This window comes from Chiloscyllium punctatum, chromosome 44 (genome assembly GCF_047496795.1).
Source record: "Chiloscyllium punctatum isolate Juve2018m chromosome 44, sChiPun1.3, whole genome shotgun sequence".
Lineage (NCBI taxonomy): Eukaryota > Metazoa > Chordata > Chondrichthyes > Orectolobiformes > Hemiscylliidae > Chiloscyllium > Chiloscyllium punctatum.
The window spans coordinates 34,865,284-34,880,389 of NC_092782.1; the positions used below are offsets into that span (position 1 = coordinate 34,865,284).

Below are 15,106 nucleotides of genomic sequence, written 5' to 3' on the forward strand. Positions count from 1 at the left end.
TCGATATCCTGCTCAATAAAATCTGTTGGGCATGAGGAACAGTCTAGAAGTGTAAGTGCTAAATTATTTCTATGAAACCAGTCAAAGTAAATGTGTTCCTTTGTTGTTCACTGGCATAATGCCACATGTTCAAACCTTGGTACTGCAGCTATCACCGTTAACATTTTCAAAGGATACACAAAAAGTCTTGAGAGAAAATGGCACTCTATTGTTTGCCAGTTTTTAAACCAATGTACTAAACCACAAATCAAAAAACTGAGCCTACCTTGAGTTCACAGTCCTCATTGATGGCCAGATTCCCAGGTTTAAGATCCTGACAACAGATCAACCATAAAAACATAAGTTAACCAGGGAAACCAATCTTTGCTAAGCAAAAGTTTCTGAGATTTTTTTTATACTCTGCAACAGCCCTGACTTTATCCACAGTGCAGTAAATAAGACGGGTGTTACTGTCCTTGAAAAGTCCTCAAAAGGTGGTCGTCCTTGGCATTTCTAGGTACTATAGCACTGCCATTATAATGGCATGAACTGATTGTGGCAAATGCTAATAATTCTAGTGATGTTTGATCTGAGCTTTCAGCCCATTCAGAGAGGCTAGTGATAGGATTTCCTAATATGTTGGCTCTGCAGGTCCATCTCAGTCTTTTGAGATCAAATTTAAAACAAAACATCTGTCCCTTAGAAAAAACTAAGTTCTGGATTACATGTCTTCCCATCAAAACAGAGGCAAAATTCTGATCCTTCAACTTGGCCATCAAGAAAATGCTACGCCCCTTTATTTGAGCATCATAATAAACTATGACAAATATGGCATCAAATTAAAGTCCTGTACAAATTGCAGGACTCATTTTTGCTTTGGGCTTCACAGTTCCTTACTCACAATGTGCTACAATTGCCCAGCAACTCTCATGCTAACTGGGCCTCCAATGAAACATCAGAGAACCTGCTAGAATGGGCAACACTTTAAACTATTGAAATATGTTAATACTTGGGACTTCTTTTATCCTTGTAATTGCAAGCCTCAAAACATGACATACAGGTACATTTCATTACTTTTTGTGATGCCTGGTGACAATCAAACTATAATCAGTGTTTCATGTTTTAGAAATTAAACATAAAAGGTAGCATTGAGTGGGGCTTACCCGATGGATGATCCCTGCTGAGTGGATGTACTATTAAAAAGAAAAAGATACTATAAATTTAATTTTTCTCAGAGACACACCTATTTGGCCCAAGTTAGAGTTCCTTTCCACAACAAATACATTGCCATTAGAATTTAGAAAACACATCCCTGTGCTGTTCCCCATTTATTTGTGTATTTATTTTTGGCTCCACATTAATTTGAATGTTAAAATAGCTATTATCAATGTGCATAATGATAAGTGGTCAGACCTAAATTTGTAGAATTTGATGGAGTGCATAGAGGCATTATTAGTATTTTTTGAATATAATTAGGACTTGTTTAACATCAATGCATCATTGAGCACAGCACATAAATACAGGACAGTGTATTGACTCAAGATGACCCCCTTGTTTCAGAACCAAAAATAAGTATAGGCCTATAGTCAGCATATATATATCAAACTCCCTAGTCTTCTGCTAAGAAATGCTAAGCTCACATTAGGTGTTGGCCTCAATTTTCACCTGAGATGTTTTACTCATTGTCTCCATTCCAACTTGAGATCAAGTCGACAACTCAGGATGTGTATGAAGACGCATTGGGATTTTACACAGAGCAGACCACAAATGGCAAACACTAAAGGATGCTGGAGCAAAAAGAATAAAGTTGAGTGCTGCTTTCATGATAAAAATCATACCAATTGTTAACTCGTCAAATAAAATGTGTTGCAGCGAAGGGATTTGGTGTCAGTGAAAAACTTTTTGGAATCAAAATAGAAGAAATCCATCCTAATGAAGACGTCCAAGACCAATTGGGCTATGAGAACAGGGATCAGCTGCTGCCCTGATCTTGAGGAGGATGGATTAGAATGATCCCTTAAAAATGATCAGAATGTATATATACAATTCAATGTTTATATACCTGCATTTGGGCTAAACCAACTGTGAGCCCAGCAACCATTTCAGACCAACGGCTAGATTTTGAGATGTTAACAGTTGACTAATACTATGCAATCTATTGTATGAACCAAAAGATAATTAGTGAAAATGTCTATAGAAATTACAGAGATCATTGAGATGATAGAGGAAGAGGTCATTTGGTGCATTGTTTCCTTGCTGATTGACAAAGAGCTACTCAGCCTAATCTCCTGCACTATCTTCAAAGACCTGCAGGTCAGGGCTCTTCAAGTAGCCATCCAAATCATTTTTAAATGCGCTGAGATTTTCTGCTTGTACTATTCTTTTAAGCAGTGAGTTCAATGTCCCCTTCACTATCTAAATGAAAGAATTCTTTCTTATCTCCCCTTTAAACTCTTGTCAATTACTGTCAATCTGTGCTCCCTTGTTTTGGACCTGTGTGTTAAGGTAAATAGGTTAATTCTATTAACTCCCTCTAGGGTATCACAACTTTATGCATCACAAATAAACTCCTTTAATTAAAAACTTCTACTCCTTGCAAGACTCGATGGGCCGAATGGCCTTACTTCCACTCCTATGTCTTATGGTCTTATGGTTTCTTATAAATTTCCTTTGCACCCTCTCCATTGCAGTAATATTTTTCCTATGATGAGAAGACTGGAATTGCATGCATTAGTTAAGCTGTGGTCTAATTAGGGTTCTGTGCAGTTCGTGCATAATCTCCCTGCCCTTATATTTCTATGCATTGTATAATAAAGCACAGCATGCCATATGCTTTCTTAATTATCCAATTGAGCTGCCCTGCTACCATTAAGAATATGTGAGCAAGGTCCCTTTGTTTCTTCACGCTTTCCAGTAACTTGCATTTATTGCATAACCCCATGCTTTACTGCACCCTCCAAAATGCGTTACCTCACATTCTCCTGGATTAAATTCCATTTTCCATTTTGATGCCTAACTGATGAGGCCATCTACATCCTGCTGCTACAGTCCAAAGATTTCCTTCTCACTTTCAACCACATGTTTGCTATTGCTGTTTATAACAGTTTCCAACCGCACAGATGCAAAACCACAGTAAAATTTGGCAGCCATAATGGTGGTCATGAAGGATAAATGAGTCCAATATTAGTCTGTATACATCTACAAACTTCAGAGCAGGCCATGGGGGATTAATTTTGTGTTTGCTTTTTAGATATCTTCCAATGTAGAATGATACAACACAGAAGACCACTCACATCATAGTGCTTGTACTGGCTGTTTGAAAATCCTGTCCATTGGTCTCACTTATTTGTTATTTTCCCATAGCTCTAAAATTCCAGATGTCCTTTTTTTAGAAGCACATACCCAATTCTCTTTTTAAAAAGTACAATTGAATCTGCATCCACTATCTTTTCAGGTAGTGCATAACTCACTGTATAAAAAGAGTTTTGCTCATCCTTCCACATACTGGTGAAAATGTAGAAGATCAGCAGGCCAAGTGCCCTGGACTGTGTGTGTGTGTGTGTGGGAACATTAGAATTTAGACTGCAAACTTTCAGATGAACACTTATGGCCCTTGAGGTTGGGTGGGAGTGGGGATTGGGGGGGTGCATCTGCAAAACTGGGCTCCATGCCAGTGGCACTGTTCCCAGTAATTGGTTTTCAGCATCTGCAGTCATTGTTTTTACCTGTGCTTACCTGTCCACCTCACTCCAATTTTACTCAGTTACTGGCAACAACCAATGGATTTTACTCATGATGTTTTGAGTCCAGCACCTAGTGCTCAGCACTCACTATAAGCCACATGGAGTCCTAGTCAGGAAGGGTGAATGAGCCTCCTTTATTGGCTCCTGTGTCAATCAGAAGGCTTCAATAGCTTTCCCCCCACTCCCTCCTGTTTCCCTCCTCTCTGCTCTGTCTACTCTGGGAGGTGCCCCCTTCCATTCCACTCCTTTGTTATGGCCTTGCAGCCTAGGCCATATTAATAATTATATATAAATATAGTGAATAGTTGGGGTCTGACTGATTCCTGCTGCATCTGACTGGTCACTAGCTGCCACTTAGAAAATGAATTGTTCAATCAGTGCAGAAGAAGGTTCACTGGATCTGAAACTTTAACTCTGATTTTTCTCCAGATGCTGCCAGGCCTCCTGAGTTCCTTCAGCAAATTCTGACTTGTTTATTCTTACTATTTGTTTCCTGTCTGCCAGCCAGCTCTCAATCCATGTCAGTACACGACCTCCAAGAATTTGGCGCTGCTTCAAAATACATAAATCTGTGAATCTAAGGAGTTTGTGGTTAAGAATTTCCAGACAACACAGGCCAGGTTAATATCCTGCCAATATCAATTGAAGTTATTTCCTTAATGAAATCAACACAATACACCAACGAGAAGCCAGAATCTTTACTGCCTCTGGCTTCCCTCCTTTGTTGAAAAAGAATGACTTTTATGTGAAAGCGCTATTTCATAGATGCCGTGTGGCTAAGTATATTTCTGAGAGACAATAACGAAAGAACAGGATGAAACCTTAACACCCACGTAACCTCAAGCCAGTTCAGCAGTCAGTTGCAGAATAACATTGTGCTGTTTTCGTGAGTGAATTGCATTTGCAAATTACTCTTGTGTGGGTGCACATCTACTTCTGGTAGCACACCACAGCCATGGTATATGTATGTTCTGAAAAAACTGCTTTTAGCCTCTCTCTTATTTCTTAAACTGAGGTTCACCAGCTAGTCCTCTTCTGCAAAACACCTTCAGATATTTTCTGCGTTAAAGACTCCATAGGTGAAAATTCTCATTGGTGCCAAAACATTAAATTGCATTTGTCTTCAAAATTGGAAAAATATTGCTATTGTTCACAAAGTTTCAAGTTCTGTTTGGCGCCATTTTTCATTTCACAAGAATACAAAGAAGATATATGCTGAATGGAATTGATCTTCAGTTACTGTTTAAATTTCTGCAACATATGAATAAAAATGAGTTATTATAGTGTATGGTTACATTATTGGGCCAGTAAACCAGAGAGAACAGGAGCTCAATCCCAGTCAATTGGAAAATATGAATTTAATTGAAACTAAACCATGGAAGTAATAAAATTGACATCAGTAAAAATAAACATGAACTGTTAATAAGAAATATAAACAGGCTCAGTATTCTTATTTTGGGAAGGAACCAGTTGTTCTTGCCAGCTCTAGACTATTTTAAAGCTTTAGATCCACCCAGTTAAATTTGTGTTATCGGTGGTACTGAAGAGATACTGAAGAGCATCGTAAAATATTTAATCTATGCTGTTTTCTCACATTCAGTAGTGACCAGCACTCCCAATAAATGATCATACAATATCTTAAATAGCACTTCAAGCTGTCTTATGACTGTCAGTCCCAGCACCTCCACCATCAGAGGGTCACTTCGGAAAGGCTCTCAGTTACTGAAGGATGCACTTCATTCCAGTCAGTGGAGTATTCCAATGTGCAAGATCGGGAGAGATAGTGGTCTAGTGGTATTATCACTAGACTGTTAATCCAGAGACGATCCAGGTTCAAATCTCGGCATGGCAGGTGGTGAATTGTGAAATCAATTTTAAAAATCTGGAATTAAGAGTCTACTGATGATCATGAATCCACTGTCAATTGCCAGAAAAACCCACCTCGTTCATTAATGTCCTTTAGGGACAGAAACTGCCATCCTTACCCAGTCTGGCCTACACATGACTCCTGACCCACAGCAATGTGGTTGACTCCTAACTTCCCTCTGAGCAAGCAGGGATTGGCAATAAATGCTTGCCTAGCCAGCAATGCCCTCATGCCATGAATGAATAGAACAAAATGCTGAAAAACTAAGTTGTGAGGTAGGTGGATACTAACTGCCCTGAGAAGTGGCTCAGCCAACCAAACAGTTGCATCAAACCACTGCACTGCTTCAAGAGAATTTCAATATGCCATTGACACCACATCCTCAGAATACTGTTTTGAAGTACGCTTGTGAGAGTAGAAGATTCAAAAGAACGATTTTATTATATTCTGGTGAAAAAAAACAATTATGGATAACTACATGTCTTGCAAGTTAATATAACATGTCTCAAAGTAATGTAAGGGCATAAGGTTCTAACTCACTTGTCTAAAATTATATGTACAGACATAAAACTTTCATTTTAAAACTGGCCAGGCAATTAACTAATATCATATTCCCAGAGTCAAAATTAATGACTGAAGGACAAACTGACCTTTAGGCCCTTCAAGATTTGATACACCAGAAATTGGATCCGGTCTTCAGTCAGTTTCTCATGCTTCATTAATTTGCTAAGGTCTGTTCCCATAAAAGGCATAACCAAATAACTGCAAAGCAAGGTAAATTAATAAGCAGAACATCAGTACGACCATTAAAAATGTAATGCTGAACAATAGCCACAATACATAGCTGTTTTAATGTTTAGATAAGCAGTAACCAGGGTACTGGTTGATGGTCATTGTTTATGATATGCTGGGTCCTAGATAGAGAAATAGGATATAAAGCTAAATTAAGTAATTCCAGAGTGGAAGATTCAAGGTTCAAGAATGACTTTTAATAATTAAGCTGATAGGCAGGATTTTAGATGTTTAAAGTGATGAAAATTTAAAACACTGTATTAGAATCTAACATCCAAATAAAAGCAAAGTACCTTGGATTCTGGAAATCTGAAATAAAAACAGAAAATGTTGGAGAAACTCAGCAGGTCTGGCAGCGTCTGTGGCAAACGAAACAGAGTTAACATTTTGAGTCCGATATTACTCTTCTTTAAAGCTAAAGAGTCATATCAGTTTGAAATGTGAATTGTTTCATTATTCACAGATACTGCAGACCTGCTGGGTTTCTCCAGAATTTTCTGTTTTTATTTCAGATTGTATTAGGAATGTGTCTTGAAAAATTACTTAAATAAGAATTGGAAGTTCAAACAAAATATTACGGAGATAATACAGTATCTTACCACGTCTTCTATGCAACGTACAATTGTATCACTTTTGTTTTCTGTCATGCTTTTGCATTAAGTAAACAGCATAGGATCTAAGACTACACTGATTCTTTTTTGATAATACAGAATTCCAACTTCTGTAAATAATCCCAAAACAGGAATGGTATACAAAACAATATTATGAATGGGAGAAATGTAAGTTTTATTCCATCGGTTGTAATTTCTTTTTGTTTTAGTGTAATTATCTACTCACATGATAAAACTTGGCATATGGGAAAGACATGTCCAGTCATAATAAGTATATTCTTCACAGTTAGTTGCATTTTGTATTGAATAAAATTATGAAATGAAAAAAAGAATAGTCAAGTGATTATTAAATGATGTGGTACTTAACAAGATCTTTTAATTAGTTGTTATGACACTTTCCTGTAGAAACCCTACCTTTCAAACAGTTAAGGTTGCAAAATTTTATCTTTTCTATCTATGCCCATTGTCCAATTTCCTTTAAAAGAGACTAAATTTGGAAAGAATTCATTTTGCCCTGGAGACCTATATGTTCACAAATTATGAATATGAAAGAATGTGTTATAAAAATTTGCAAAGGCGTTATTCTTTGACACCAGTTAGATCGTTGAAGGTATATATGATCTGCCCTGAGCTACTAACATTGCAGTTAATAATCTGACATTCCTAATACTGGTTTTTCTCCACTTGTCAATTTTCTGAACTGTAATGAACTATTTGTGGGGTTATGGACACCTTGTACCCTCTGAAATCTTGTTTGGTTTGCTATTCTTCTGTGAATTTGGAAAGCAGCTTTTTACCTATGGGGTCATCACTGTGGAGCCTGAATCTATCCTTAACATCAACCAAAGTTTACTTCAAACAGAAGTCAGCAAAAGGATCATGAAACAAAGTGGGACTTCAGTCATTGAATGTTTTCAAGGCAGAATCAGATGGATTCTTGGCTAACGGGAAGGGGACAGTGGCATCAAAGGGTATCACAGGTTGGCAGGAAAGTGGTATAGAGGCTATTATTAGTTCGGCCATGATCTTATCAAAGGCAGAACTGGCTCAGAGGTCGAATGGTTTAATCCAGCTCCTACTTCATATGTTCATTCATGTGACAATTGGATTCAAAAAAGCCTTTCGCTACAGGAACCAACATTTGCTGCCTGGACAACCCCAATCCCCGTCCTTGTCAATTGGTTGGTATCTAGTGGGGAGGCTGACATTGATATTGTACACATAAAACTTCATAACCTGCAGAGGACTCTGGTTTTCTGGATCTTTGATGCTCTTCTATGACACACAAACCCCACTCTTGACTTGTCAAAAGAAATTAACTCCCCATTGCGTGTAGATATAAGTATTTCTGATTACTGGTCATGAAAATCACCAATTACATATTCTGCTTGACAAGGAAAAAAATTCAAGGATACATCTTACGTGATTGGTGAGAACAAGTCTTGCATGTACTCCACTAATTCAGGTCTAAATTTCAAATGAGACACTCAATTCAATGTATTTATCAAGCTATTTGTTTTATTTGACTCCATGTTCTGTATACTAACACTATAGTTAATGGTTTAAATATAAGTGGTTATCTGGAAATACTGTCAATGAAAAGAAAGCTAAAAAATGTGACATTTATTAATTCTGACAAATTAATTCAATACTGATCCATTAGAGATGAGGCTTCTCTCATTTTCCTTTCTCAACCAATTTTTTTCCTGACTTTCTGCTTTGAGAGTACTGAGCCAATGTAGGGGTATGATATCAAAGACACATTCCAGTACTGTGTCCAAGCAGCTGGTCTTTATTGGACCCCAGACAGTGAACCTTAGTGAGTCATCTGACCACATCAAATCATTATGCCCAAAGTGGTCTGACCTGCTATCCCTACCTATGTAACTTCAGAAGGTGAAACACCCCTTCCTGATCAAGCTAGCCATGAATTTTAAACAAAAACAGAAATTGCTGGAAAAGCTCTGTTTAGAGGAAGGGTCACTGGACCTGAGGAAAACTAGTTCTGAGGAAGGGTCACCGGATCCAAAACGTAAACTCTGATTTCTCTACACAGATGTTGCCAGACCTGCTGAGCTTTTCCAGCAACTTCTGTTTTTGTTTCTGATTTACAGCATCCATAGTTTTTTTGGTTTTTATTTAGACATAGATTTTAGCCCAGTCATAGAATCAATGCCTTCAAATGGGAAAGAGAATGGGCACAACTGGGGAAAAAAAAAACAAGATATTGTTACTGATTTCGGAGATTGACAAGGTTGAAAAAGAAAGTGATTCTTCTCTATCGGGTGGATTTCTGGTGGGGACAGGATTTCAACCTCTCCCTCAAAATCTGTCTTAACCCCTACCAACTTAACTGAGTCATTTATGGTACACATGACAAATGTCTCACTTCGAGAGTCAACTGACAACTAGCCTAGTGCAGGGGAAGGGAAGGTAAGTCCTGGCTTCGAAAGCAAGGTGATAGTCGATCTCGTGACCCACAGTTTTTCCTCCTTATTTGCCCTAACCCTCTGAAGAAAAAAAACAACAACCCTTCTATGTTGAGGAAACTGAAGCAGGCTTATTGAACTCCCTCACATTTTAGTAACAGATTTCATTTTTGGCAACGCAGCGGTAACAGTATGTACCAGCTATAAAGCACGCTGCAGCAACTCACCAAGGCTCTTTTGACAGCACCTTCTGAGAATGTCACTTCTATCACCTGGAAGGCCAACATCAGCAGATGCATGGCAGCCCCACTGTCTGTAATTTCCCTCAACTTTCACACCCTTCTGACCTGGAACTATATCACTGGCCCTTCACTATTGATGGGCCAAGATCCTGGAACTCCTTTCCAAAAGGCACTGTGGGAGTACAACACCATATGGACTGCAGCAGTTGCAGAAGGAAACATGCTATCACCTTCTCAAGAGCAATTAGGGATGGGCAATAAATACTGGACCATCTAACTACACCCTCCCAGGAATGAATAAAACAGTATAATATTCCAACTGAAATCTGGTGGCAAAATGGAACAAGATTTGTGAAAATTAATCCGAGATTACAAAGCAGTTATTTAAAGAAAACATTCTAATGATGGACTCCTATTATTACTGTAGGTTTTGGATCTTTCTGAAAAGAAAACACAGCTTAGATAATTAATATTTACTTAGCATCTATGATTAATGCAATGCTCCCAGCCTCATTCCTGATGAAGGGCTTTTACCCGAAATGCAATTTTCCTGCTCCTCAGATGCTGCCTGACCTGCTGTGCTTTTCCAGCACCACTCTAACCTTGACTCATTCCACACACTAACCATCCCCTATATAAAAACCTTGCCTCATAGGTCCATTTTAAATCTCTCTCCTCTCACCTTAAAAATGTGTCACCGAGTCTTGAAATCTCCCACCGAGTCTTGAAAAGACAACTACCATTAACTCTATCTATACCTCTCATTACTTTATAAACTTCTATGAGGTCACCTCTCAACCCCTATGTTCCAGTGAAAAAGTTCCAGCCTATCAAGCCTTTCTTTATAACTCAGCCCTTCCATACCTGACAACATCCTGGTAAATTTCTTCTGAAACCTCCCAATTTAATAATATCCTTCTTATAACTGGGCGACGAACGGGACACAGTATTCTAGAAGAGTCCTCAACAATGTCACGTACATCCTTAACATAACATCCCAACTTCTATACTCAAAGGACCTACCAATGAAGGCGTGTGCCAAACCCCTTTTTAACCATCCTGTCTATATGTGATGCAAATTTCAAAGAATTATGTACCTGCACTCCTCAGTCCCTCTGTTCTATAACATTACCCAAGACCCTACCATTAACTGTATAAGCTCTGCCCTTGTTTGTTGTTCCAAAATGCAATACCTTGCATTTGTTCAGATTGAATTCCATCTGTCATTTAGCAGCCCATTGACCCATTTGATCAAGATCCCTTTGTAACTTTAGAAAGCCTTCTTCACTGTCTACTATGCCACTAATTTTGGTCCTTCCGCAAACGTATGAACTATGACTTCTATATAATCAATGCCCTGCTGTGGGAAGAGAAATTTATCTTTATTATCTGTAACTCTGTTAGAGATAGATGGACTATGGGTGAATATTTTCACAGACCTCTGAAGGTTGCAGAGCAAGTCGTTAAGTTGGTTGAGAAAGTATAAGTGATATTTACTTTAATTAGCTGAGGCACTGATTACTAGAGCAATGAGGTTATGTTGGAACTGTATAAAATGGTGGGGTCCTGCGTGTATTTCTCGTCACCACAGTATTGGAGGTTTTTATCATTCATTCACCTGATATTGCCTTTACTGGTTAGGCCAGCACTTAGTGCCCATTCCTAATTGCCCAGAGCACAGTAAGAGTCAACACAATGCTGTGGATCTAGAGTCATGTGTAAGCCAGATCAGGTAAGGACAGCAGTTTCCTTCCTTGAAGGACATTATTGAATCAGAAGGTCTTTTCTGACAAATGGCAACAGTTTCATGATCATCATTAGACTCTTAATTCCAGATGTTTTAATAGATTCAAATTCCATAACAGGATTTAAATTTGGATCACTGAATTGACAGTCTAGCGATAATAACACTAGGCTCTCACCTCCCCAAATGCAGCTGGTAAATCTGTATCCTATCTAGTGCAAAGTGCTGCTTGGGTTAGAGGGTCTGAATTATGACAATAGATTGGATAGGCTGGGTTTGTTTTCTTTGGAACAAAAAAGGTTGAGAGGGGACCTGATCGAGGTGTATAAGAGTATAGGGGGCCTAGATAGGGTGGAGAGGATACTTTTTCATGAGTAGATTGGTCAAGAACAAGAGGCCTCTAAAATAAGAGGTAGAAAGCTAAGAAGACAGTTGAAGAGAAATGTTTTCACCCAGAGGGCAGTGTGAGTGTGGAACTCACTGCCTGAAAGGGAAGTCGAGACAGAAACTGTCAGAATGTTTGAGCAGTATTTAGATACTACTTGCATTGCCATGACTCCCAGGTCTAAGGGAGAAATGCTGGAAAATGGGATTAGAGTAGTGAAACTTTTACTGACCAGCGTGGACACAATATGACATACAGCCTCCTTCTGTGCTGGACATGTCTATGAATCTACTTATGAATATTTTATTTGTCTCCTCTAATCTTTTGCCCATTATCCAAATAAATTGTTTATTTTCTTTGAGGTCATTCACTAATGTCTTTTAGGGAAGGAAACTTGTCCTTACCTGATCTGGCCTAGACATGCCTCCAAACCCACAGCAATGCGGTTAACTCTTAGCTATTCTCTGGGCAATTAGGGATAGCCAATATATGCTATCCTAGCCAGTGGCACCCACATCCTTGTGAATCAATAATTTCTCCTATAATGTGGGAACCAGAACTGCATGCAGTACTCCAGTGTTTTATAGTATTCCAACATAATCTCTTTGCTCTTGTATTCTGTGTCTTGGATAATTAAAATAAATGTGTTGCTGGAAAAGCGCAGCAGGCCAGGCAGCATCCAAGGAGCAGGAGAATCGACGTTTTGGGCATAAGCCCTTCTTCAGGAATGAGGAAAGTGTGCCAAGCAGGCTAAGATAAAAGGTAGGGAGGAGGGACTTGGGGGAGGATCGTTGGGAATGTGATATGTGGAAGGAGGTTAAGGTGAGGGTGATAGGCCGGAGAGGGGGCGGGGCGGAGAGGTCGGGAAGAAGATTGCAGGTCAAGAAGGTGGTGTTGAGTCCGAGGGTTGGGACTGAGATAAGGTGGGGGGAGGGGAAATGAGGAAGCTGGAGAAATCTGCATTCATCCCTTGTGGTTGGAGGGTTCCTAGATGGAAGATGAGGCGCTCTTCCTCCACACGACGCCTGGAGGAAGAGCACCTCATCCCGACCCTCGGACTCAACACCGCCTTCCTAACCTGCAATCTTCTTCCCGACCTCTCCGGCTTATCACCCTCACCTTAACCTCCTTCCACATATCACATTCCCAATGCCCCTCCCCCAAGTTCCTCCTCCCTACCTTTTATCTTAGCCTGCTTGGCACACCCTCCTCATTCCTGAAGAAGGGCTTATGCCCGAAACGTCGATTCTCCTGCTCCTTGGATGCTGCCTGGCTTGCTGCGCTTTTCTAGCAACACATTTTTCAGCTCTTATCTCCAGCATCTGCAGTCCTCACTTTCTCCTAATTAAAATAAATATCTATACATAGCTTTACCACAGTCAGAAAATGTATATTGTTGGAGCCTTTTTTTCGCAACTTAGTAATCGTAAGCCAGAAGTTATCCTGGACATTTATTCCATAACCCTTTACAATATGAGTCTTGAGGAAAGATAATACAATATTCCAAGGAGCGATAACAAGCAACATTGATAACAGAGACAGCTAAGGAAATACTAAGATAAATTACTAAAAAAACTTGGTCAAAGAATGACGTTGAATGGAGTGCCATAAAGGAGAAAAAAAAGAGGCAAGGAGAAGGTTTATAAAGGGAACTTCCGAGATTAGGAGCTTGGAATTTGAGGGCATGGCAACCGGTGGTTCAGTAATTAATAACAGTAATACTTAAGAGGCCAGAATTGAATGAGCAGAGATACCTCAGAGAGTTAAAGAGCTGGTAGAAATGATAGAGACAGGGAAGAGTGAGACTATGGAAGGATTTGAAAACAAGCATGAGAGTTTTCAAAATTGATGCATTGCTTGACTGTGCAAGTCAATGTTGGTTTACGAGCACAGTGGTGATTGGTAAAGAGGACTTTTTTGAGGTAGAACATGAATAACAGAGGTTTGGAAAACCTCAAGTTTATGGAGGATAGAATATGAGAGGCTACTAGGAGGGCTTTGAAATAACCAAGTCTAGAGACAGCAAAGGTATGGATGAGGTTTCAGCAGCAGATGAACTGAGGGAAAGGATGAAATCAGGCCATATTATAGTGATTGAAATAGGCAGTCTTAGATACGGAGCAGATGTACATTTGGAAGCTCAACTTGGGCCAATTTTGACACTGGGTTATGAACAATTTTGTTTAGACAAAGATAGTTACTGTGATACAGGATAACTTGGTAGCTTAGGGAGTATCATGGAAACTGAAGATAATAATTTTTGTCCTCTTATATTTAATTGGAGCATATTTCTGGTTGTCCAAATCTACATGTTAGACAAGCAGTCTGGCTAACAAGAGCTTGTCTAACTGCAGTATTCATCACTGACTGAGTTTTGTCATTGTGGCTTGTTTTGACTTGAAGTCCAATATGCTGCAGTGAAATACTGCTGTATTAATAACTTAGGTAGAAAACAACACCAGATGGTTCCATTAGTCATCACCTTTAGGGTAGAAGCTAGGAGATGCATTAATTGCCTCATTAAGAGTTAAATAAATGAAATAATCTCAAGAGTATAGCCGAGATGCATGGCAGCAAGGTGGGAAATTTTTGATAATACGCTGTCAACAAAATTTAGTTGCAATTTTAAAAAACTGTATTTTTCTGCCACCTCCATTTCTGCACCATTCACCTGTCCTTAATCACATTCTGGCACCTCACAAAGATAGATGCTGGGGTGTAGTTATAGAAAGCACTCAAAAGATAAGGCTCAATTTTAAGGGAGCTACATCAATTCAAGATTAAATGTTCATTTTGTGAGAATGAAAGCCCTTGCGTGCCAACAAAATAGCCTGCTTAACTTGCAATAGAAGAGACCATTGAGGATCAGAGAATCCACTCTATATGATTTCTAGAATGTTAAAATCTCACTTATACAAAATGAAATTAAAGCCAATATTTTGGTCTGTCCAAAACAGCTTGGAAAAGTTATAAAAAGATTTTATTCAGATTTATTTGATATTACTTGAATTGTTGCCTGCTAATCACACATGTAAAATGGTGGACTGAGATTAGTGTGAATCTTGCAGCTGCTCCTGAGATTCAGGCTTATATCAAGTTTAATTCTAGATTTCTTACAGTTACTACATTTCAGTAGTATAAGATTTCTATTTTGATACATTTAGATAAGTACGTACATGAAGAAATGTTTGGAGGGATATGGGCTAAGTGCAAACAGGTAGGACGATTTTAGTTTGGGAATATAATCAGCATGGATTGATTGGACTGAAGGGTCTGTTTCAATACTGTATGATTCTATTACTCTAATCTTCATT

The 15,106-nt window shown here is 38.9% G+C and overlaps 1 protein-coding gene across 1 annotated transcript in view; it reads right to left on the bottom strand.

The window, feature by feature from the left end:
- The window catches only part of LOC140466867 (mitogen-activated protein kinase 12-like), a 68,022-nt gene that overhangs the window by 22,750 nt on the left and 30,166 nt on the right, over nucleotides 1-15,106 (bottom strand). The window contains exons 4-6 of the mRNA XM_072562609.1: nucleotides 6,240-6,351; nucleotides 1,143-1,172; nucleotides 266-313 (exon numbers count right to left, since the gene is read on the bottom strand). Coding sequence (XP_072418710.1) covers nucleotides 266-313; nucleotides 1,143-1,172; nucleotides 6,240-6,351 — 190 coding nt within the window. The remainder of the gene's footprint in view (nucleotides 1-265; nucleotides 314-1,142; nucleotides 1,173-6,239; nucleotides 6,352-15,106) is intronic.